At 50.5% G+C, this 25,113-nt stretch overlaps 1 protein-coding gene across 1 annotated transcript in view; it reads right to left on the reverse strand.

Annotated features, from left to right (window-relative positions):
• LOC130575916 (vascular endothelial growth factor receptor kdr-like) overlaps window positions 1-25,113 on the reverse strand; it is a 73,687-nt gene that overhangs the window by 31,528 nt on the left and 17,046 nt on the right. The window contains exons 6-12 of the mRNA XM_057370157.1: window positions 22,264-22,414; window positions 19,787-19,895; window positions 11,498-11,606; window positions 4,521-4,814; window positions 3,372-3,518; window positions 1,274-1,399; window positions 1,087-1,193 (exon numbers count right to left, since the gene is read on the reverse strand). Of these exons, the coding sequence (XP_057226140.1) occupies window positions 1,087-1,193; window positions 1,274-1,399; window positions 3,372-3,518; window positions 4,521-4,814; window positions 11,498-11,606; window positions 19,787-19,895; window positions 22,264-22,414 (1,043 nt within the window). The remainder of the gene's footprint in view (window positions 1-1,086; window positions 1,194-1,273; window positions 1,400-3,371; window positions 3,519-4,520; window positions 4,815-11,497; window positions 11,607-19,786; window positions 19,896-22,263; window positions 22,415-25,113) is intronic.

Genomic DNA, 25,113 nt, shown 5'->3' on the forward strand with positions numbered 1-25,113 from the left:
GTTCCAGAGGGAGGGAGCTGTCGGCAGCCTGGGGGGTTCCTGCCTTCCAGGCAAATTTATTCAGAGCCAGGAATGCCTCCCTGCAGCTTCCTCCCTCTGTTCCCCATCTGAGACACAAATGTTGGTGTATGGCTGCCTCCATGGCTCTTGGAGAGGCACTGATTGACACAGGGAAACACCGAGGACACAGAATTTATCGCTGCTTTCCACCTGGAGCAGCCAAAAATCACTGCCTTTCCATGGCAACTCCTGGAGCTGCGCTGCCAGGGGCACATTTTGGTATTTTCACCGTGTTTTGTCCTGCAGCCTTGACTCTCCACTGGCTCCCAGTTCATGGCTACAACTTACTGCAATTTAAAAGTGCAGGGAATAGCTACATCTGATGTTGCTAAAGTGAGAAATTGTGACTGGATGGGTCCTGTGAGCAGCCTTGCACAGGTGTGCAAGAAGCGTAAGAGGAAATTCAGTGTTGCCCACAGCTCTGTTAAACTGAGGTCAAACAGGAAAATGTGGATTTAATCCCTGTGTTTGCAAGAGGAGAGGAAATTTTACTCAAATATTGGAGAACAGCACTGGGACTGCGGCTTGGTGAGAGCAGAGCAAAGAGCTGGGCTGGCTTTTCTGTTTGCTGTTTGTTTCAGGGAATACAGGCCCAAATTCCTCGGAATTTCACTGCAAGTTTACTCTTTTGAGTCACCAAAGGGAGGTGAAAAAAGAGCAAAGCTTGGAGACAAAATCAGCTGTGTGGTTTGAGCTCATTCCAAGAGCAGACAGCCTGGGATCTTTCTTTAATATATTTTAGAGACAAGTGCTGAAATCAAGCCTCATTTTAGAGGATTTAGGGTATTTTTTTGTTATTCTCACAAGCCAGTCTGACTCATAAAGAGGGAGGAATCTGATTTTATGGTTCCACAGAAGTGGATGGGAACCACAAAGTGCAAGGAATCTCTGGAAAAGTCAACACAAACCYCAGACTGAATTTCACAGGGACGTTTTTCCCAGTGTTTCAACCCTGTGTCCCAAACCCCGCTGTGACCCCGAGCTGAGGCAGATGCCAGGCTTTGTGCAGGGGGRCAGCTCTCTCACCTTCCTCAGTTTGCGGATGAAGAGGGTCAGCAGGAGCCAGAAGAGCGTGGCAGCCAGCCCGGTGCACACCAGGATGATCACCTCGATGTTGGATTTCTCCTCAGAACCTGCAGCAGGATGTACAGCCAAACTGGGAACGTGTCCAGAGGCCCTGGCTGAGCTCTCTGAAATGTCTGCACTCCCTCACCTTGGATTTTGATGAAGGCTGATGTGCTGTCCTGGCCCAAGTCGTTGGAGGCCCGGCACTCGTAGAGCCCCTCGTCATCCTTCTTCACTCTCTCRATGACCAGGGTGTTGTTTTCCATGGAAATTCCTGTTTTRAGGCATTTTGGTTAATGCTGTCATATTAACCTCCCTGCCAAAAAAGKTTTTAGGAGACAGAGGGCTGAAGGTCAGCTCCCATCCGTGCCAATGCTGGTTTCAGGGGGCATTTAATCCTATGCTGCTCGTTGTTCTCCGGCAACAACCTTTCCCTGACTTATATTTTCTCTTCAACACCTGAATAAATGGCTTGGGAATTATTTAACCCACAGCAATATGGTTGTTAATTTAGAGTGGGCAGAGCCTGGAATTCTCTGAAGTCAGTGAAGGGATGGGAGGATTGGTTGTCTGATGGTGAGAAGATGCACTGGGAAAGATGGGAACTTGGTAGAATTGTTGGGGGCTGTGGGAAGGGATGGGACTTCCAACATGTGGAATGTCCYTGGAAAAAGAACTGTGTGGAGCAATCCTGGATTCACAGGCAAGGGGCTGGAGGTGRAGTGGGAAGAGAAGAGGCTGTCTAGATATCACCTATGAGAGTACTTCCCTCCATTGAATTTTCCCAATTTAATTTTYCCTGATTTGTGGCACTGCACCAAGAGCTCCTGTTTCACTGAGGGGATGATTGGGGTAGAAATAGGGAAACGGGTCAGGCTTGGAATCCAAAATTTTGCATTTCTGGATGTTCTGCCTGTGAATCCCATTGTTGTTAACAAGAGTACTGCACACAACTTGCCATGCACTGTGCTGAAATATTTACCCTGAGGTGTTTTTTCCGAATATTTTATTTATGTTTCCATTGGTTGGATGAGTTACATGCTTGTCCCTCTAGAATTATTTATAAAATTTCAGTAGCTATAAAGAGTTTCTCTCAGAACATTCTGATCTGAATTATGGATGATCCTGGATTTCCTACCTAGTCCAAGCTGCAAAATTAAAGTCACAGGACTGGCTGCTGACATGGGATTCTCCATGATTTATGGCAAGACTCAGGAGAGACTCACTGGGGCGGCCTCACCTTGAGTTCTGGGGGCAGTTTTGGGCACCAGAATATAAAATAGACATGAAGCCATTGGAGGGCATGCAGAGGAAGGCAGGAGGGTGGGAAGGGTCTGGAGGAGCTGTGTGAGGAGCAGCTGCGGGCACTCGGTGTGTTCAGCTGGGGAAGAGGAGACTGAGGAGACCTCATTGAGGGCTCTGACATCCTCCCGAGGGGCAGCTCTGATCTCTGCACTCGTGAGCAGGGACAGGACCCAGGGAATGGCTGGAGTTGTGTCAGGGGTTTGGGATGGAGATCAGGGAAAGGTTCTTCTGTCCCCAGAGGGTGCTGGCACTGCCCAGGCTCCCCAGGGAATGGGCACAGCCCCGGGGCTGCCAGAGCTCCAGGAGCGTTTGGACAGCACTGCCAGGGATGCACAGGCTGGGATTGTTGAGGGGTCTGTGCAGGGCCAGGGTGGGACTGGGTGATCCTGTGGGTCCTTCCAGCTCAGGAGATTCCAGGATTCTGTGGCACAGAGCTGGGAAGGAGTCCCAGGCTCCTCAAGGAGGCCCCACCCCCTGCCCATGGTGGCTGTGTCCCCACAGAGCTGGGAGCACATTCCCTGCTGTGCTGGGGAAATGAGAGATGTGCCATGGCCTGGCACTCTGCTGGGTGACTCTGCTGTGCTGTATTGTCACCAGCAGAGCTGAGAGCTCAGCTTGTGTGCCAGACCCACCTGACAGGCGCACCCTGTGGCTCAGTTCTGTGCCCACCTGGCACAGGCACGCCCTGTGGCTCAGTTTTTACCCAGACTCTGCTCTCCCACAARCAGCCTGAGCAGTGCTCTCTGATTTCCTTTGCTGTGCTCACRTGGGCTGGGCTGGCTGTGCCCACAGGAGCTTCCCCTGACCTCCACCTCAAGCCGAAGGCCCTGCAGTGCTCTGCCATGCTCAGATTTGTGTGTGTGCCCTGCTGTCATGGTCAGTCCCAGGTCCTGCCATGGTGACCCTGCTGGTCCCACGCAGCTCTGGGGACAGGAGCTCACCTGAGGCAGCTGAGATGGGGTAGCCGTTCTTGCTCCAGGTGACCAGGGGCTCGGGGGTGCCGCTGACCTTGCACTCCAGCAGGATCTTGCCGCTGATGTTGACCTCCAGGTCYGTCAGGTTCTGGATCACGTAGGGCGCTGCCTTGGCTGCGGCCACAAAGGAGAAGAGYCCCCAGTCAGGTTTGGGGAGGCACCTCCCTCACCTTGGCCCCCTCCCCTCCTTGCATGGCCTCTCTGGGCTGGATGTGGCAAAGATTGGGTTGATCGTGGATCAGAAATCCCCCACAGTTTCTGGGAGGAGTGGGTGAGTTTATTTGGTTTATTTTCACACTGACTAAGCTTAGGTTTGGCTGCAGCTCCAACTCCTCATCCCCTGAAGCAAACGAGGGACAAGGAGTGGGTGGTGCACATGCAGAGTGAAGACAAAAAAARAGAAAGGAGGAGGCAAAGAGGAAGCAGTTCTAAAGGTTTGATGACCTCCATTGGGAGTGCAGTTTTCTSCTTACTACAACCATGGTAAGCCCCACTTTATGTTCATTTATAAAAGCTGCAGAACAGCAATGAATAAAATCACAAGCACAGTGTAAAAAGTGCCCCGAAGCTGCACTAAGGCAAGAGGATGAGGGGGATTAGAAGATACAAAATGTTTGAATAAGAGAATGAAGGCTGGTTTGGAGGGGCATTTCCATGAGTGCTCTCCACAAGAATCGCCTGACATGTGCCAGACAAACAACAGACCCAGCCATCCTCAGAAAACGTGATCACAATTCCAGTTCTCTGCGGAGGCATTCCCAGTGTAGCTGTGTTTTTCCCACAGCCGAGCTGTGTAGGTGTGTGTGGGGGTGGAAATCTGACTGAATTCTGAGTGAACAAGAACATCTGCCACAGGAGAGGAAAGAGAAGTGTCTGGATGCAGAGAGCAGAGCAAGGCCAGTGCCAAGGCAGGTGTCCTCACTCAGCTCTAAATCTGCACCCACCATGGAGCTGGGCAGACGAAACACTGCTGAAATCACCTTTCTGGCTGAGGCAAATATTTCATCCCAACCCAGCAGTGCTGTGCATGTCAAGCTGTCTATCCACACAGTAAATAACAAATCAAAGTGCAGCAGGACACAGAGTTTGGCTCAGGACCCGTCCCCCTGCCCGTACCTCTGACCAGGAGCCGGGAGCGCTGCTCCAGCGTGTCCGTGCTGTTGTGCTGGTTCTGGGCTCGGCATCTGTACAGCCCACTCTGCTCCCTCGTCACRTTGGGGATCAGCAGAGTCACGGAGATGGAATATTTGCCCATTTTCCTGAGCACTGAGTGGCCGGGAGCCGGCTCTGAGGAGGGGTAGAACCAGCCCAGGTGGGTGTAGATGTACCTGGAGGCCCGGCAGGTCAGCTGCACGTCATTCCCCACGATGGCTGTGACCTGCGGGGCTGTTTGCAGCCCAGATGGCACATCTRGAAGGAAGGGAAACAGCATTGGAATGAAATCCCGCCTGAGAAGATCTTTGGCTGCTGGTGGCTATTTGGGGTCACATTTCAAGCAGGAGTGGAAGGGGCCAGGTTAATGAGGACATGTTTGCATATGGGAACAGGCACTGGAGCTGGGAATTAGGGCAGGGAAGGTCCCTCTCACTGCCCAGTGCTGACCTGGGCTAGTCCAGCCCTCAGGATTCTAAACTATCCCATTTCCAACTAATGGACTGAAAGCTTATAAATAGAAGGAGTTAATGGGCTGAGGGAGTTTAATCAGGAGCTCTTTCTATCCAGGCACACAAATGTGTTTGTGAGCTCTTCCCTCTCTGCAATCAGGGCTGAAAGTATTAATTGCAGAGGAATGAAGAAACCCATTCGGACCCCTAGGAGCAGCACCCTCTTCACCACTCAAGAGTCTCCTCAATTCTCTCTTATTCCAGCTATGCCAATATTTATTTTCATCACGTGCCTCACTGGATATTTACTTGACCACTGATGGATTAACTGATCCAATGATGTCCTAGTCCTTATATTTAGCAGAGGAATACTCTGAGTCATAACTCCAACCTAGCCACGAAAGAGTGAGCTGTTTCTTGATACATTTTTAGTGACTTTTCACTCCAGGAGCTGTTTCTTGATACATTTTTAGTGACTTTTCACTCCAGGAAAAAAAAAAAAAAAAAANGGCAATTTTCTTGAAGTGGTGAACTGAATCCATTTGAAAACAAGAAAAAACTGAGTGGAAGGCCAGAGCCTGCATTCCTGCAGTAGCTGCCAGACACCTGCAGGTGAATTTGGGCTGGAAAACACTTTATTCCCTTTGGATTCTGTTAACTTAAGRGATCTGTCCACCTGAAAGAAAGTGCCTGGATAAGCACAGTGACCTGGAATTCCTCTGCTGTCAGTTAGACTGGGATTTTGAAGCAGCTGAGAGTTGTGAGGAACCTTTTATCACTGTTATCAGGGAAGGGACACCTTGAGGGGACTCACTCTGGGCCACCTTCTGAACAGGAATATTGCCCTAACTCTCAGAGATTATTCAGTACCAATCTCAAATATTATTCAGTACCAGTCTCAGAGATTATTCAGTACCAATCTCAGACATTATTCAGTACCAGTCTCAGGTATTATTCAGTACCAGTCTCAGAGATTATTCGGTACCAATCTCAGAGATTATTCAGTACAAATCTCAGGGATTATTCAGTACCAGTCTCAGAGATTATTCAGTACCAATCTCAGAGATTATTCAGTACCAGTCTCAGGTATTATTCAGTACCAGTCTCAGAGATTATTCGGTACCAATCTCAGGGATTATTCAGTACCAATCTCAGGGATTATTCAGAATCAGTCTCAGAGATTATTCAGTACCAATTATTCAGTACCAATTATTCAGTACCAAGCTGCTGGGAGATGCCCTCTCAAACCAGGATAAAATGGCTTTGAGAGGGACAGAAGGGAGAGCAGAACAAGCGTGCTCTGCACCTGCCACCTGCAAATCCCACATGGAACCCAGTCAGGGGCTCCTGCTGCAAAAGGCTCTGCAGAAACTCTGGTTGAGCAGAAATAGTGRGGCTGTTGAAATAACCAATCTGCCCTATAATAAACCATGTATTCCATAAAATACAGAGCCCCAGAGGAGCTCTCAGAGATGATTAAAAGTCTCTCCACGAGTCATCTGGAGTAGAACCCATGAGCTTTTGTTTCACGGTTTTTAAAGACTGACACCAGGAATACTTCACAAAAGATCAGAAAGAGAAGAGCCCCCCTGAGGCCACAGCTGTGGGAATTGTTCTTTTTCTCCTCTTTCCTTGTGCTGGAACCCCAGTTTAGTCTCTGCAGGGAGCAGTGAGACTCAGCTGCTCTCTCCTGGTGCCAGCTGTGTGCTCAGGCTGCCTGGTGTAACTCATCCCCTCCTCACTCCCGCTGTCCTGTGCTGCCAGCATRTCCCAGTGCTGCTGAGCACCGTGGGGGGATGGCTGAGGCCACCAAAACCCCTCTAAAGGGACAATGGAGAGCACTGAAAACAGTGAGATGTGGCAGGAGCAGCATTTCCCATCTCTCCTGAATCTCTCAAAGGGGAGAAGTGCTGCATTCTTTGGGATTAGGCACTGCCTTGGGCATGGCACAGCTTGGGTTAGTTATCAGAAAAAAATTCTTCATTGTGAGGGTGATCACACACTGGAATGGTCTGCCCAGGGAGGTGGTGGAGTCACCTAAAATCAGACTGGGTGTGGCCCTCAGTGCCGTGRTTTAGGTGATGAGGAGGTGTTGGGCCATGGGCTGGACTTGATGATCTTGAAGGTCTCTTCCAGCCTGCTTCATTCTGTGATTCTGTGTGTGATTTTGGTGCAAATTCCCAATGGATGGGATGTATCCATTCCCAAGCCCTGAGTTCTGAAGGATGCTCCACAGTTTTGCTTTGCTGCTGGACTTGAAAGTTGCCAGGGTTTTTTTTTTTTTTTTTTTTTCCTACCAACTTAACATTCTGGGAGCAGAGGCCTGCCTTGTTTTTCTTATCATTCCTTCTCCTGACATTTTTTATTTAGCATTTTGAATATTTTTAGCTGGAACCTGTGCTATTCTCTCCCATCTTGTTTGCCTTTCAAGCAGCTCTTTCAGCTCCAATAGAATATTCATTGATTTTCATTGCAGTGGAAGGAAAAAGAGAGAAGGGGRAAAAAAATAAGTTGCTCTGCTCTCTCTTTCCATGCTCTCCTGTCTCTTTCCCCCTCCTGCCTGGATTACCTGGGGAGTGAGTGCAGTTTGGAGAGCAAATTCTCAGTCAGTTCATCTCTCAGACTTTGCTTGCATAATCCTGAGGCTGAGCGGTGCTCACTCCTTTTCTCTGGGCAGATCTGGTGTTTTAGAAGGCTCCTCATGAGCTGGCTGAAAGAATGCACCACAGAGCCTTTTCCCTTTTATCAGCAGCCCCCAAACATTTGTCTTTGGTGTTGTGTTACAGTGCAGTAGCTGCGAATTTCCCCCTCTGTCGTGCGGGATTCCGCGGCAAAAGAGGGAAAGGAGGCATTGGGGGAAGGTAAAAAAGCAGCACGAATCAAAGGCAGCTCTGGCTCGTATTTACAAGGAGTTAATTGTTTTTCATTTCCTGCGCTTTGCACAATGATCTGTGTGATTGAAAATTCCTGCTCTCAGCCCAATCCCAGCCCCGTGCCTGGGGTGGGGGCTGCCATCGGAACAGGGGATGGGGAAGGGTGAGCCCCACTCTCTGAGACAGGGGTGCTTGTCAGGAATGCTGTCAGCACACCGGGAAAGAGCACTTTGGAGTGGCACTAAATCCTACAAAARCCCAGCTCATCCATTGTTCTGCTATCTGAGAGCAGATTTTTAACTCCTGGTGGAAATGCAATATTTTCTTTCGGGCAGAAATCTTTAACTCCATTTTTCTCAGTTGTTTTGGCAATCAGATAAACCCTTCAAGTAAGGGCTTTGGTTATTATTTGTTATCCTTATCATAATTCATTTCTATTCCCAGAACATTCCGAGTTTGCAGCTGGGTGGGATCCCATTCCTCTGGATGCGGTGCAGTCAGACAAAGGCTGGAATTTGATTTACTCTGGACCTCGAGCTCTGCAGAGCTGCCCTTTGCAAGGTGCAGAGCAGAGATTAGAAGGTAAATAACTTATCCATGGCAGAGAATCATTCAGGAGACACCAGGACAGCTTCTCACTGCTCTGCGAGGCCACAGCCTGCCTGGAATGTCCTTTGGAGCTGGAGGGGGACAGTGACATTTCTGAGCAGCTGATGGCTCAGCCAAGGCTCAGATGGGAGCTCTGGAGTCAGAGCAGTGGTGGGAAAGGCAGGCTGGGGACAGATCTGGGCTGGACTGACACAAAACAAAAACCCTGGAATGGGAGTTAGGCCAGAACACCTTGGATAAGAAATCCCTTTCGGAGAGACTCCAGGGGGCTGCAGAGGGACAGTGACAGGCAGGACATCTGCAGGAGGGGCTGTSTCTGCAGGATGATGTTCTCAGCACRTTGGACCCCTTATAAGGTYTGGATTCYGAGTRATCTCCAAACCCCACTGACCCTTCGTGAAAAAAACTCTGCTGGCAGAGAAATGATTTAAAAATAGAGCCCAGTGCTATTCCTGGTGTCCGTGGGAGTTTGTGTGGGGGCTCTGCAGTGGAAGAACAAAATGGTTGCTGACAATTATTCCATTGGGAGAAATTAATTTTTCTGAAATGAACGTGGTGGCGATGAAAACAGGAGTGAAGTGAGCACATCCCCAGAGAGCAGGGACAACACCTGAGGAAGTGTCCCTGGAACACTCTGCCWTGTCCTGGGCAAACACCTCAACCCTGCCCCGTGGGACAGCGCTCTGAGGGAGTTCAACYCCTGCAGCATCTCCAGATTCCTCACCAGGAACAGGGGAGTTAGGCTCAGTTCAGACAGAATGTCTGACAGCAACTCAGGGAGCAGCAGCTTGTTTGTTGAGATCAGGTCTAAAATCAACAGCTTGCTGAGTTAATTGTGGGGTGCCACAACCTGCAGCTGCTTTGCAGAGAGCTCTGGGGTGCTGCAAACCTTTCCCCAATGTCCTGAAGTCTCAGCCTTTGGGTTCAACTGCACAGAATGAACCCCTCACAATCATAATGGGACCAGTTCAGACCCTTGAGCTGTTGGATTTCCTGTGCTTGGATCCTCACAGGCTTTCCTGAGTGTCCCTCAACACTGAGACAGAAGGACACTCGTGGGGAGGGTACCCTGGAKCCTGCTCCAGCTGTTCCAGGTGTGAGCACCTGCAGATCCCTCCCCAGAGCCTGGACCTGCTGGAGCAGCACCCAGACAGGACCCCGGTGGAGGAAGCCAGGAACAGGTCAATGCTGCATTCTCCTGCTGCAGCATGACCTACTTTAGCATCAGGATGGCCACATTTAGAAAGTTTTCATTCCTTTCTAATCCATAAACACCACTATTTTTAAATCCAGCACTTCTAAAAGCCAGTCATGCTCGGTCAGCATCTGCCTCTTCCCCAGAATGGTACAGACTCCCAGTTTTCCCTTCCCTGGAATAAATCTGTCTTGCCAAGCCCAATTCCCCTCATGGTTTGCTTTGGTAGAAACATTCCCACCAGAACCTCTGTCAGTAATTTCACCCAGTGATTCATTTCCTTCGTAATTAAAATCGCATGATTACAACACTTGTGTCTCAAAGCACCACTAGATTGATCTTAAAATAAAAAATTTGAAATATGAGCTCACCGTGGRTGGAAAAAAAACCCCTACATAAATTTATTATTAAAATAAACCAGAGTTGTGAAAGGTGCAGGGGATGATCCAACCTTTGGATCTGACCTTATGCTCGTGGTTGATTTTTTTGCTGCAGCTTTGGGTTTAGTCACAGAGTGTGGCAGCTCTGAGAGGCATTTGGGAACAAACAGCTGCRGGGAACCCACCCAAACATCCCCCAAACATTCAGCTGGCAGAATTCCCAGCAGGACCAGCTCATGGGGACACTCAAAACTTGGAATGGGGGAGGTGTGAAATTATGTCCATCTTCAGCCTGCTTTGGCTGGATYGACACAAAAYAATCCAATGCACCTTGYYCRRTGTGYCTTGRACATCTTGGGGACCTCTTAWATCTGAGCTCTACCTCCCAAAAGTGCACTTTGAAAGGCATTTTCCTGAGGAAATAAGGGTTAGAGCTTTGGGAGAGATCTTTAGGAGCTCTACTGTCTCCGTTGGGRCAGCACAAAGGAGCTCTGATGGAGGTGAAATCTGTCCCTGTATGGCAGCACCTTCATTATTGTTGGGTGGCATTTGTCCTGTTGGCACTTGGGTGTGACCGCAGCAGGAGCAGAGTGTGGTGAGCCCATTTTTGGGTATTAGGATGTTAAAGGTGCTGGATTCCTTTTGATCCAAGAGCCCAGGAGGGCAGAGAGGAGTGCAGATCCCAGCCATGAGCRAGCTCTGCCCTCCCAGCCCAGGGACAAGGAACCAGCCACTGAGAATCAGACATTTACTTTCCAGGACACCTCTGCACTCCTTGTTCTAAAAATCGATATTTTGATGCAAATCCTGCCAGCCAACATCCACTCATCCAGAAAGTGAGCACAGAAATGTTTCAGTTTGTTCTGGGTGAGCACTTGAACAAGGCCGTCCCTGGACTCCCCTCTCTTTTGAAACTGCCATCTCTGCTGAAAGCATGATGGAGAGCTTGATCTCACTGCTCAAGAATTCCTGTGCTGAAAGGTTAAGGAGATWTTTGTTTGGGTTTGTGTTCTTTGGAGAGCTCCTCCCTGCACTAAGGGCAGAGCTGCCGTGTCCCAGCGCTGCCAGCCCTGTGTGGGGGCAGATCCTGGCCTGGCTCAGCTTTGCTGTGCCCGGCTTCCTTGGACACCAGCCCTTCTCCTGAGGCCTCTGGAAMACCACAAAGGCCTCAGAGGTTTCCAAGGACAGCGCTCAAATGTCACCAGTGTTGCTTTAACACACACACACACAGAGGGACTTGGGGCTGCAGCTGCAGCCGGGAAGGGCAGAAGGGACATGGGGTCTGRTGCTGGGGACATCCACCTGAGCTGGCCCAGCCTGTGTGGGGTGAGGAGCCTGGCACTGCGGGGTTGGGGTGGTCAGGRGTGGGAACCAGCACTCAGCAGCCCTGTCAGACTCAGGGGGAGCAGAGCACCAGCTCTGTGCTTCTCACCTGACACATAGAACTCGACGCTGCGCTCCTCCTCGCCCACCTTGTTGGAGGCCACGCAGTAAAAGATTCCTGAGGCGCTGCTGTTCTCCGTGGTGAGGGTGCTCACGATCTGCCAAGTGAGAGAAAACAGGGAAAGGCTCTGAGGGTGGGGTAGCCTTGGCAGAGAGTGTGTTACGGTAGAAAAATTGTTAAGCAAGTTGTTTCTGGTTAATAAGGGTGAAGGTCATGGACAGAAAGGTGCTCCTGTTTGAATTTCGGTCTCTCATCATCTCAGCCCGGCTGATTTTCTTCCCTACTCATTCCTAACCTTCCCCTTCCTTTTTTTCCTGTCTCATCCATGAAAAACAGAGTCCTCCTTCGAGACAGTGCCAAAGGCTTTGACAACATCAGCAAAAAGCTGGAGGATTCACCTGAATGCAGCCCCACATGCACCCATCCTCTTCCCTGCTCTTCAGCTGTGGGAGAATCCCCGTTCTCATGGGAAGCAGGTAATTCCCATGCCTGTGGTATAGGCTGTTGCAGGATTTTTGCAGGATTCTGCTGTTCTCCTCAGAGAAGGAAGGGAAGGACGGGCCCCTTGGGGCCTGGGAGCCCCCTGATTCCATGGCCCTGCCTGGAGCTGTGCAGGGCTCCTTCAGGAASGGAGGAAGCTCTGCAGGAGCTGCAAAAGCAGAAAGGGAGGATCGTGGAGGGGGAAGGAAAACTTATGCTGAGCTTCACCATTGGAAAAGAAGTGGTTCTCCTCCCCCTGGGGCTGAACTCAGATGCGTCCTGAGGAACCTGTGCTCCCCATGGCCAGGCCCAGCCCTGTGGCACTGCCCTGTCCTGTCACGGGGCAGCCTCGCAGGCTCTCCCACGAATATCCACATTTTGTGCCTTTAATTATTCCTATTATTCCTTCATCCTGAGAGCAGGAAAGCAGGGCCTGAGCCACCAGGACAGAGATGTTGCTGCAGGATTGCTCTGCTTCCCCTGCAGCCGTGCACCTGAGGAGCTCTGAGCCCTYACATTTGGAACAAATATCGCTTTCTTTGCCGTCCTCTCCAAGGCCTTTGAGAATCAAAACCTGTAACACCCTCTGGTCCTTATCTCCAGAGAGCTCTTTGAAGTGCACAGAAGCATCTCTGGACTTTCTTTTTAATATCCTAAACTAAACTCACACAAGACATTCCTTTAGCSCTCCTCGAGCTGCCCCATGAGTGTGTCTGGAGCTGTGTGGGATGTATTTTTGGAGTTATTTCACATTTGCTGAGATCTGTCGTTTTAAATCCCGCAGGGAAATGAGTTCCAGAGGTTTTGATCCCACGTGCATTTGACATTCTGATGAGGAGCATTTTCAGCTCAATAACAGGTGAGGGGGGAAAATCTCCCCTTTTTGTGGGTATCAAACGCAAGAATGGGGGAACCCCCAAATTTCAGGGTGAAAAAGTGGAGCGGCAAAGGCAGTGCTGGTGTCCAGCAAAGCATGAGCTGAGCAGCTGTGAGTGATTTATGATGTGAAAATTGCTCTGGCCTGGCTATAAAAGCAGGCTGGCTATAAAAGCAGCCTCCTGGTGCTGTCCCAGAGCGGTGGCCCCGTGCCACGGGCTGTGCACGAGCACAGAGCCCCGAGCAGCAGCCGCTGCCTTTGGGATTCCTGCTGAACCAGGACCAAGCCCTTTCTTCTCATCACTGCTGGATATGAGGGTTTTATGGCTGCGAAGAGCGAGAGCCAACACAAATGGACGTGCTGAGGACAGAAGGGGATAAATCTGGACAGCTTTTTAACAGCAATTAGTCTTGCTAAGTGACAGCTCTGCTTGGGAAGTGGAGGATAACGCTGCAGAGCCAGTCACAATCATCAAATATCCACTTTGGAGAGTGTCCAAAGTGTTTGGAGTGACTCTGTGGCTCTTGTGAGCACTGCAGTGCCTCGAGCTGCTTGGTGGCCCAGAGGTAAATGCTGCTGAGCACACACACACACACACAGACAGATGCTGACATCTCCAGCTCCATAACTCAGGAAAAGTCTGGCAGGGCAGTGGGAAAACACACAAAGAAAGAGCAAATAGCAATCCTGCAACCTCATCGGAGCTAATCTCAGTTGTGTTTAGATGTAGAGGAGAAAGGGATGGTAACTGATGGTGGGAAACAATCTGGGGACAAATCCTTGGGGGAAAAATCTACTGGGGAATAGAGAGAGAGTAATTCCCAGCAGGACATTCAACACTTGGAAAGGGGGAGCTGTAAAATTATGCCCATCTTCATCCTGCCTTGGACATCTTGGGGACCTCTTAAATCTGAGCTSTACCTCCCAAAAGTGCACWTTGAAGGGCATTTTCCTGAGGAAATAAGGGTTAGAGCTTTGGGAGAGATCTTTAGGAGGCTGAAAGTCTCTCCTGTCTCCATTGGGGAGGATGTTTGGATGCTGAAATCATTGCTGAGCACATGGAGAGCAGCTCGTGACACACCTGAGTACCAGAGAGGAGGCACCTTCCTGCCTTGGCCCAGAGCTGGCATCTCCCAGAGCCCTCCAAAGTGGCACTTTTAAACCACAGCCCCCAGCAGAGATCTCCATGTGATCTCAGAGCTGGCAGTTCAGCATTTTGGGTGATTTTCTTGTAGTGAGATGAATCCCTCGCAGTCGTTATGCCTCAGCCTTTCCTTCACGCTGATGTATAATCAATCAATCAATCAATCAATCAATCAATCAATCAATCAATCAATCAATTGTGCTGCTGTGTGCTCCCTGCAGGGGCACAGCTCCAAAACCCAGGGACCTTTAGGGGACAGTGGAAACATTCTGAGGGATAATCCCTTTGTGTGCTCAGTCCCTGAACCTGGAGAAGGGTTTTCCACTCCTGGAATCAGAGCCAGNATAGAAAAGCTTGAGACGTGTTGGAGAAAATCCAGTGGATGCCATGGATCTGCTGCAGGGCTGGAGTCCCTCTGGAGCCAGGCTGGGAGAGCTGGGGGTGCTCACCTGGAGAGGAGAAGGATCCAGGGAGAGCTCAGAGCCCCTCCCAGAGCCTAAAGGGGCTCCAGGAGAGCTGGAGAGGGACTGGGGACAAGGGATGGAGGGACAGGACACAGGGAATGGCTTCCCAATGCCAGAGGGCAGGGATGGATGGGATATTGGGAAGGAATTGTTCCCTGGGAGGGTGGGSAGSCCCTGGYACAGGGTGCCCAGAGMAGCTGTGGCTGCCCCTGGATCCCTGGCAGTGYCCAAGGCCAGGCTGGACATTGGGRCTGGGAGCAGCCTGGGACAGTGGGAGGTGTCCCTGMCATGGCAGGGGTGGCACTGGATGAGCTGCTGTGAGTCCCTCACACCCCAAACCCCTCTCTGATTCCCCGATCCAGGGCAGGGCTCACCCCAAGCTGCTTCTCCTGCCTTCAGAAAGCCCCGAGTATAGCACTCTCTGCTCAGCCTCAGTAACAATGCTGATGTCAAACCTGAAATTGCCTTAAAACTCTGTGTCCCTGCCCTGAAAATGCCAGTAATGAACCATTTCCAGCCTGGAAATGTGCAGTTTCTAGTTTCTCTTCCCATCCCTGTCCCAGTGAGGGGTGGTGACACGTKCCCAGCTGTCCCCAGCTRTCCCACCCTCAGCTCCTGTGCAGGCAGCACTGGGACAATGCTAATTAATAACAAATTATTGGCATGTTGTGTCTAGACATCCTCCTAGGASAGCTGGATGGGATCCTGGGAGCTCCCTGCATCCCAAACCCCACACAGCTCAATCTGCATTGTCTGTGCTACATTTGGAATTCTGGGCTCCATTTCCTATTGCTGAACCCAAAGGCCCCGCAATACCACCAGAGAAGGGATTATTAGCTAATAAATAATTACTAGGAAAGAATAAATGAACTTTAAAACTCAATAAGGAAAGGAATACSATGACTGATCTCTGAAGAGAAGCTCTGCTAAGTAAATAGAGCTTGCTGCTGGGAAAACTCCTGATGGAATAGTTCAGTAAAGTCTGTCTATCCTGCACTGTAATGTTCCTGAACTGATAAAATAAAGTTATTTTAGCAGCAGCCAAAGAACATTCCCCAGCCGTGTACCGTGAGTGTTTCAAGACATCTTGTAGTAAGGACAGAGCAACAAGACCTTTTCTCAAGCTGGGGCCAGGCTGAATTAATATCTCCCGTTACTCCTTTGCTTTCCCTTGCCTTTGTCTAATCCCTCCCTCCAAGAGCTCTCGTTAACAATCCTTTCCCTTGCACTTCGTTAGCTCTCCGTGGGCGAGGAGTGGGAAACRTGGGTGGAAAACTTTCAGCTGTCTGCCTGTGGCAGAGCTGGGCTGGAGGCGGCTGCAGGGAGGCGGGGTTGGAGGAACTTCAGCAGGGACCCTGCCCAGAAAACACTCAGCTCACTCCTGATCCATCTGCTTGAGTGGCACAYGGTGACACTTGTTTCCATGGCTGACAGCCCCGAGCCAGGCTTTGGGTTCATTCACCCCAAACATGCGAAAGGATGGGCTGATGGTGAGCGATGGGAGGCTGAGAGCTGGCGGAGAACTTCCAGCTTTGCTCCCATCCTGGGCAGGGGTGTTCCCCTCCATGGGAAGGGGGAGCAAGCAGAGCCTTCCTCAGAGTGGGCAGAGCTGGTGCTCAGGAAAGGGGCTGGGCTGGGCTGGGAACTGGGCAGGACTGGGGGAGCTGTACTGTGGATGGACTGGTGACTCTCTGGGCCTGGAGCGGGTGGGGCAATCCTGGTCCTGAGCGATTGGCACYCCTGCTGTCCCCTCAGTGACTGTGGAGAAGGGATTGACGAGGGCAAAGGGCCACTCCTGCTGTCCCTGCTGCTGGCCAGGCTCTCTCCAGCCCCACCAAGGACAGTGCCATGTGCTCCTGGTTCCCCAGGGCGTGGCTGCTGTGTCCCAAACCCTCRGTGGGACCGTCCCCCTCTCTGGGCACAGCCTGGCATGGCTGGAGGAGGTCCCCAAAGTGACACATTCCAGCACCTGCTCACACCCTGCTCACCACACACATCCCACTGCTGTTTTTTTCTTCCTGCAGGAGGTCTAAACTTGGCATTTTTGGGTCAGGGTCTTTTTTTGTGGTTGTGAATTTCACCAGCAGAAACGCCCACGTGGCCCGGCCACTCTCACATAGACATGAAAGGGAGAAAAGAGATGAAAAGAACCTCCCAATGAGGCCTGAATTATGCATGAGTCTCTTCTGCTGGTCCCAAGCTCGGGCCAGTTTTGTTATTTTGCTAATAGAAAAGAAAATAAAACAGCAACCAAGCTCCTAGAAAAATCAGGCAATTCCTGCTGTCAGTCCTGGGTATTCCACCTGGTGGGGAAAAGAGGATCGGGAGGAGCCACAACATGCTTTAAATCCCAAAGGGAAAAGCTGGACTCACAAAACCACCAGGAAAATGAAATTATCACAGTGCAGCTGCCTCAGCCACAATCTGAGCAAAACTTCAGGGAAGCCCATCATAACCTCRTCCTTCATAGGCATGTGCTTCTCCTGAGGAATGAGACTCAGCTCTCAGAAGGCAGGAAGAGGTGAAATTCACTTTATCTGTGGAATACTCATGGGATGATCATGATGAGGATGATGAGAGAGAGCTCAGTTTTACATGGCACTCCTGGCTGAGGAGCTTCATGAGATCAAGGAGTGTTAACCAAAGGAAAAGCCCTGCTTGCTGCCCTGCCAGCTTGCTTTGGATGGGTTTATGCATCTGGTGATTCCAGGGGAGTTATTCTCATATTTTTAGTAGCTCCAAGTAGTTAATGAATGTTTTCACATGTGGCTGGACCAGCATTTATTGCTGTAGTTCCCAAGGGTGAACTTTGGGATGCTGAGAAATCCTAAAGCCAGGTGAATTCCACCTCCTGTTCATGGTGGTCAGGCTCAAATCCCACAGGAAAACCCCCAAACTCAGCAAATCCYAGGTTCCTAACACAGCCCATTGAAATTTCAGGCTCCAACATCKTTATTTTTTCATCTGCTCAGTCCATGTAGGTGAATTTCTTGCTGGGACGTGGTGGGAATGGATCAGGGTGTTTCCTGTCTGTTCCACTCCCGGCAGCAATAACGATTGATAAAACCCAAGGAAAAGTCTGAAGACTTTTTCATGGGTGTCTTTGTTAGAAATTACATTTTATAATGTAATTAACACAGAGCCTTGGACTTCAGAAAGGAGGAAGGAGAGGAATTGTCTGCTAATGTAAGCAGGGAAGTGCTAAACCTGAGATTCCTATAATTCAGTGATATAATTTGAATAAATCTTAATCAGCACTCACAAAGTAATAGGAAACACCTCAGACTCTGTTTTCAGCCAGTGAGAGAGAATCATGAATATACTGTAAATTGTAAAATTATGTAGCTGGTAACTTTAATCATGAAATATGTGAAAGCTGAAGGTAAAGGGCTGTTAAAGGCTGGGCTACAACCCTTTAGGATGTGTCTAAAAAGGAACCCTTGGGGATGCATGGAGTGTGCAGAAAGGGCAGAGGTGGCTGTGCAGGGCACAGGGAGGAGCAGTTGCCACAATTCAGCAACCAACAGATATTTTTTGAGCCACAGCAATTGTGAAAYCCTTCTCTTCTATATGGGAATAACAGAACTGATCATAAGACTTAAACTCAGCTCTGGGACACCAGATCCTAAATTTAGACAGACTGTATATAGATATATTTATGTGTATATTTCTGGAGTGAAACAGTAGCCCTGAGAGTGTCTAAGCCCTTGTCAGCCCATGCAGCAAACAGAAAATCTTAGAAATAGAAGAACTTCTGCAGGTCAATGTCACCAACCTCCATTTTTATAAATAATCAGCACTTTGTAGGGAGTTGCTTTTACCTAAGATCTAAAATTCTTGAAGAATACATTAAAACCAGAGCTTAAGGGCCACTATGCCATCAAAATAARTCCAATTTCTAAATATCTCCCAGTMAWGGAAAAACTCAGGAATGAGAGGTGAACACTGATTTTCTCCTTCCCAGCCCAAGCCCCATGTTTTCGGAGCTCAGCTTTGGATCATGTGTAGAACTGGAAAGTCTCCCTGAGAARGAGCAGATAGCTGAGGCACTGATCCTGCCAGCTGCTGGTTTAGTCTGGAGCCAGTCCAGAAGTGCACTTTAGCTTTGTGCTTGACTTTAAGCACGGGAGTAACTCAGGGATGATCCCGTGCTCAGGACTAAAGCAGGATTGGAGCACCCAGCACCTCACAGGGTTTTACCTCCTGAAACCCTGTGGTGRGACCAGAGCCACTGCATTTCTAGGAATGAGCAGAGCTGTGTCTTCACTCAGTTTTTCCGAGTTAAGGGAGGCAGGAAAGCCAGAAATCATCCCTGGCTGRTGCAGATGGACCTTCCCACACATCTGCACCATCCACCTTGAAACCTGCAGCTGCAAATCCTCCCCTGGAGCCACCAAGCCCTGCAGGGAATCCCAGGGTCTGGGATGGAGCCCAGCAGGGCCAGAAGCGTGTGAATCMACAGGAGATTCTCAGCATGGACATGTGGAACATCAGCCAGTGGCACACCTGGGGACACTGAATGGGTCATTCCCGGCTGGGATCCCTGCAGTTCACACGGGCAGTRGGATCCCAGGGCTGCTGGGAGGGGCAGCAGGCAGGGAAAGGCAGGGGGAAGCTCTTCCCTCCTTCCTTGTCCCAGTGATGGTGGCTGGCAGCCCGAGACCAGCATGTTCTGAAAATCAGAGCAGGTACCTGGGGCCCTGCAGGGCTCCATGGCCACGCTGGGTCAGCTCCTGCTGCTGGGAGTGGGCACAGTGGGGCAGGGCATGGTGGGGAAGGGCAGAGAGGGGAAGGGCAGAGAGGGGAAGGGCAAAGAGGGGAAGGGCAGAGAGGGGAAGGGCACAGTGGGGCAGGGCAGGGTGGGGAAGGGCAGAGAGGGGAAGGGCACAGTGGGGAAGGGCAGAGAGGGGAAGGGCATGGTGGGGCAGAACCAGGAGCTCTCCAAGTGTCCCATGAGCTCCGAGGTGCTCTGAGCCCCTTCTCAGCGTTTCTGTCTCAGCGCCTCTCACTCTGAACCGCTCTCACACTTTCTCAGGACTGAGGGAGGCCCAGAGGGTTTTGACCCCAAAGCCTTGGGAGAGCTGGAAGCAGGGGGTGTGACATCATTGCCAGCATGCCGGCATTTGGGAACAGCAGGGGTCAGAGATGAGCCCAGTGCTGGGGAATTCCAGGCATGCGAGGAACCCTCGGCAGCTTGGGAACCACGGCTGACATCCCCTGACATCATCCTATCCTATCCCATGGATCCCATCCCATCCCATCCCATCCCATCCCATCCCATCCCATCCCATCCCATCCCGCCCCACCCATACCTTGGTTTTATCCCCGTGCCTTATGGGGCTGCTCTTGATGCTCCTGATCCTGTTTCCTCCTAGGACTGTGTTCTCCTGAACCATGACTTTTTGCCCCTCGGGATTGCACCTGGAGGTAGAAGAGCAGAGGTGGTGTTCAAGCAGGGAGGTGTATTGGGGCARGAGAATGGAAATCTCAGACAATAATCTTGGGACCAATAGTCTTAGGTCCTAAAAGCTGCTGGAGTCGGTTAACTGTTTGTGAAATTCCTCCACTCCTCCACCTGGCATTTCAAAATTATTCACAAAGCTCCTTGTGGCAAGCAAAGATCATCCCACAACCAGCAATGAACCCCCTCAAAYGTCCCAAAGCTCAAAAATGGGGAATACCGGGCAGCTAATAAAATCATGTGAGTTTAATCAGGCTAATAKGGGTTATATTTCCAAATTCCAAATGCCAGTCACTCCAGACTGGGGAGGTGGGTGATGCTGAGGGTCTGTCTGGGCTCAGCTCCCAACAGGAAGCGAGGGCTTAGGGAGTAGAGTGGGTAAATACTGGGACACAGGAGCAGAAGGCTCCTTTAAAGCTGCACATTCCACAGCAGAGTTACCAATCCTCACYCTGGAGTATGGGTAGGGAGCAGAACGTGTGGGATGATCCATCTGCACCAGCCAGGGATGATTTCTGGCTTTCCTGTCTTCCTTAACTCAAAAAAAAAACCAAAAAAAACAAAAAAAACAACCAAGCAGAGACACATTTCTGCTCATTCCTAGAAATGCAAAGGCTCTTGGTGCACCACGGGTTTTCTGGAGGTAAAATGGATATGGACTTTTATAGGGGCTGATGCTGCAGAAAATTCCTCCCTAAATCAGSCAAAGGCACCCAAGCCAAGGCAGGGGCAGCACCCTGAGCACAGCTCCAGCCTGGTCAGGAGATGTCTTGAGGGACTTCCTGCGAGGCACAATCCTGTCCTGAGTGTGAGGGGACAAAGCTYAGAGGAAGTAAATCACAACCCAGCCCCGAGGAACAATGCTGGTGCTCAGGGATCCAAAGGGCACTGCTGAGGCACGGTGGGGGAGAGAAAGAGAGAGAGAGGAAGTTGGACAACAGGAGGAAACGGGGGCTGTGTCATTTCCCACAGGAATCCTCCTCCAGCTTCTGCTGCAGCAAGATAAGGCTGGCCCTGGGGCCAGCAGAGGTTGAGCCACTCTGCAATTGTGTTTCAAGTGATAAGATCAGAGAGCCCCAGAGCTGCAGCAGGGTTATGTGAGGTCCTTTGCCAGCAGCTCGCTGCTTTGGGTCTGGTTGAATTTGGCACTCSTGGGCAATTCTCTCCTCCCAGACAGAAAGGTCTGGAAAAGATTTGGGGTCGTGTCTGTGGCTTTCCTGGAGGATGCAGAACCTGTTTCCATGGGGTGTTCCYACTGTGCCCCTCCTGAGCCCCTCCCAGGCAGCAGTCTCTGTGCTCCTCCTGCCCTGCAGGGCCAACCAAGCCCCAAATCTCTGTTTGTTCCCACAGAAGGGTGTAACCACAGGATTCCTCCCTTGGGCAGGCACACAGGGTCATCCCAGCCCAATGGATCACCCAGMATCCCTGTGCTGCAGCAGAGAACCCGGGGAAGAAATTCTCTGTGCCTTCCCCTGGCTCCTGGCTGGCCATTCCCAGMAATAAATGGGTGAGAAAATAAGGAACTATCCACTGTTGCTATCTAAACCTGTTTTCATTTTTGTTATGGATGGAAAACCTGGCCTCATCCCTTTCATGGCAGGGAGGAGCTGAAGTGGTGGGAATTGTGCAGGACCTGGCTCCTGCATGGTCCCTGGGGCTACCAGGGGAGCACCCAGGGCTCATCCAAGGCCTCTCCGTGCTCAGGGAACTGCAGGAGCAAAGGCAAAGTCTCCTGTTGGCAAATCCTCCGATGCTTTTCTTGGCCTCCTTCCTCACTGGCAGCTCTGCCTCAGTGACTGCTGTGAGCTCACACCTTAGCCCCCAGCACAGAGGGGCTCCCAATAAGGCACAATTCCCTTCTCCAGCTACTGGGACACAGCTGCTGCCACAGGAGCCTGTACTCAGCCCTTGGAAGAGAATCCCAGGTGGGTTTAGGGAAGCCAAGCCTTCAGCAAGTTTGCTTGGCAATGCTTGCAGGGCTAAAGGTGTGAGAGCTCTGCCCATAAATCCTGCTGGTTTTCCTTTTTTTCCCTTTGTCAAGCACATTCACAGCATTCAGTAGGGCTAAGGAAAAGTCTGGGAAAGTCAGAGGGACATTTCTGGTCAAGGCAAAGAAAATTCAATGATTTTTAGTCACTTTAAGCTTATTTCACACAGTTCAGGTAATACCCGGGGTGCACAAACCCAGCCAGAGCTGGGCTCAGAGCCCTGGAGATCTTCCCTCTGCCTGTGATTTGAGCTCAGACAAACAGGATGGAGGGGATAGAAAACCTGCCTTAAAACCCCCCAGCATCTCAGGGACAGGTTCCTCCCTGGGGTGCCACTTACAGGGTGCCTGTGAGGTTGCAGGGCTGCCACTTCCACTCGATCCTGGGCTCGGGATTCCCACTGGCTGTGCACTGGATTTTGTGTTTGCTTCTCAACTCCACCCGCACAATCTTGTCAAAATCTGTTTCCTTCTCATAGATCTTGGGTCTCTCTAAAGAAAAAAAAAGCATGCAAAAATGCAAATGAACAGATTTATATCCATGGTCGTGTTTCCAGAAAAGGTTTTGAAATGTTTGTGATGATCCAGTGAGGTTCCTGATGCTGTGGGGGAATTCCCAGCACTCTGAAAATATCCCTTCACAAAGCAAGGGTGTTTCACGAAACACATTGCAGTGCTACCACATTCACCCTAATCCCTTTCAAATGTTGGTGTGGACCTGCTGGGCTTCTGGAAAATTCATACCAGGGAGCATGTCTTGGCCAGAGGCTGCAGGATCAGGATCATCCATGGGTACAATGGGATTGGGGTGCTGATGTCACCTCCCGAGAGGAACCCCATCAAGCAGCAATGCCATCACCATTGTGCAGGTCCTCAGGGCTTTGGGGGAAAAAAGGCTTTTTTCTCTGAAATCTTTCCTTTTCTGTGTGTGTGAAGTGCACTGGATGGAGGGGAGAAGGAAGCAAGAAAGGAGCGGTGCAGAGAGAACACTTGGAGAGAAATGCCAAGAAATTCTCACCAACCACAGAGCCACTAAAAATGTCATGGCATTACTCACATCTGGAGGGGCTGCAAGCTCACACCCTCGCACTGGAAAGCTCTCCAGAGCAAACTTTTTGTGACACTTTCAGGGCTGCTCGTTGCCAGCAGGAAAGAAATGCTTTGTCCTGTCTCCTTCCAGCTCCCACGGGAAGGCACGGAAAGGAGAAATAACGGGAAAAAAAGCCCCAAAGTGAACTGAACTTTTGCTAACCTCRCAGAGGGTGGGTTGGGGTTTGGGGTGAGAGCACAGGCTCTTCCCTTGTGCAGACAGCTCTGCCCATCCCTGGTCGTGGCTCTTTGTCTACTTCTCATAACAGGAAATTGAACAGATTTATTGGTGGGGTCCCTCGGTGGGACACCCCGGTGCAGCCAAGAGAGGCTGCATTGCACCGAGCCCTTCTGACAGGCTGGGAAGTGAATGCAGATTAGATTCCTATTTTTTGGGCTAACTTATTTTTTCTGCTGTCAAGGAGGCCCCAGATATGTAAATATGAGCTACTGCCCACCTCATCAATCTTGAGCCCTTTGCTTCTTTCTTTTTAAATAATCTTTCTTTTTAAATAGTCTTTTTTCTTAAATAGTCTTTTTTTGCTTTCCAGCCCTCTTAGGAAAGGACTGACCAGGCTGATCCCATGCCTTGGTGGGACTCACTTGGCATTTCTCATGGTCAGGCTCTGAAGGATCTTCTGACCTCACCAGTGCCTGCAAACACATCAGTATTTCCTTCTCCACCCCATGGAAGGAGCGTTGACTGGAGTGGGTTCAGCCATAGCCCATCCTGTCATAAAACACGGGCTGTTTAAAGGACCTTCAGGACCTGATTAACATTTCCCCTGACAAACCCAAACTCTGGCCCCTATCTGGTGTGGCTCTTGCTGAGTAGAGCTGCAGGATTCCAAGTGCTTGGAGAGTCCTGAGCCATTCACAAATGATTGGGACTGATGGTGAATTTCCTTAACTGGCATCTCATTTCCCATCAATAAATTATTTCTGATCGTAAAAGTAATTCTGTAAATTCTCCCTGGAGGGAGAAGTATGTGTTTTATTATCTCGGACGTTTTTCTTTTCAGTCTCAAATCCTGCATTTGACATGTCTGGACTGACCTCAAAGGCGTGATTTTCACTYGGAGAAAGACTCCGAGCTCAGTGTGAAAGGTTCCACAAGTGTTATGTGAAAGGTCACTCTGGTGTTATGGGTTTTGGGCTGTGAAAACAAAGCTTTGCACACTTGGGCACTGCTGTTTGTGGGGTTTGTGTGTGTGAAAGAGTGGGGGAGACAAGGSCTGATCACAACCTTTTAATATCAGGAGCTTTTTCTATATTCTGGTGGCTGTCATTTAGATTGTCCTTCTAAAAAAAATGATAATTTTAACTGGCTCCAATTTTAATAACATACAACAAGTGAGGAAGGGATTCTTCACACCACAATTATGGCACTATTAAATATGACTTGAGACCTAAAGGGAGTAAAAATKATTCATCAATTGACATAATCATTATTTATGATCAAGCTTTTATTTTTTTTTTTAAGTTTGAGAGGTTGGCTACAAACACCTCCCTGTGTGCTCTTCTGCAGAGTGGGCTAGGGGCTCACTGTGGGCACCAACTCAGAGACATTTTTGGGTGTCTCTGCCTTGCCCTGCAGAGGTGGTGATGGAGGTGGTGTCACCCTGCAGGTGACCCTACAGAACCCTACAGAATGGGGACAGGGCCCTCCCACACTCCCCWCTGTGCTCCCCTGTCCCTGCAGGATGCTGGCCCTGGAGCACCGCAGGGCTGTGGGGGGAAAATTGGGGTCTCCTATGGGGGATACATCCTGGGATGGAAACTTTCCAACCCTCTGTCCACTGCCATGGYCATTTCAGCCCTGACCGTGCCCCTGTAGCAGCTGGGGCTGTGCCATTCCCAATGCTGGGCCAAATCCTGTTCCCAGCTCTGCCTCCACGGTGATGGGAGCACCCTGACTGCTTCCTGGGGTGGGACTGGCCCTTTGGGTGGGACTGGCCCTTTGGGTTTGCCTGGACTGGCTGGGCCCCTGCACATCTGCCCTGTGGCCAGGATCCCACATCAGCCTGCTGGGGGGCTTGGAGCCTGAAACCTGGGGTCACAGAGGGTGCACCCAGCAGGGTTCCCAGGTCACTCTGTCCCTC

Source organism: Malurus melanocephalus, unplaced genomic scaffold, assembly GCF_030028575.1.
Source record: "Malurus melanocephalus ecotype Western Australia unplaced genomic scaffold, MMel_1.1 scaffold_120, whole genome shotgun sequence".
Classification (NCBI taxonomy): domain Eukaryota; kingdom Metazoa; phylum Chordata; class Aves; order Passeriformes; family Maluridae; genus Malurus; species Malurus melanocephalus.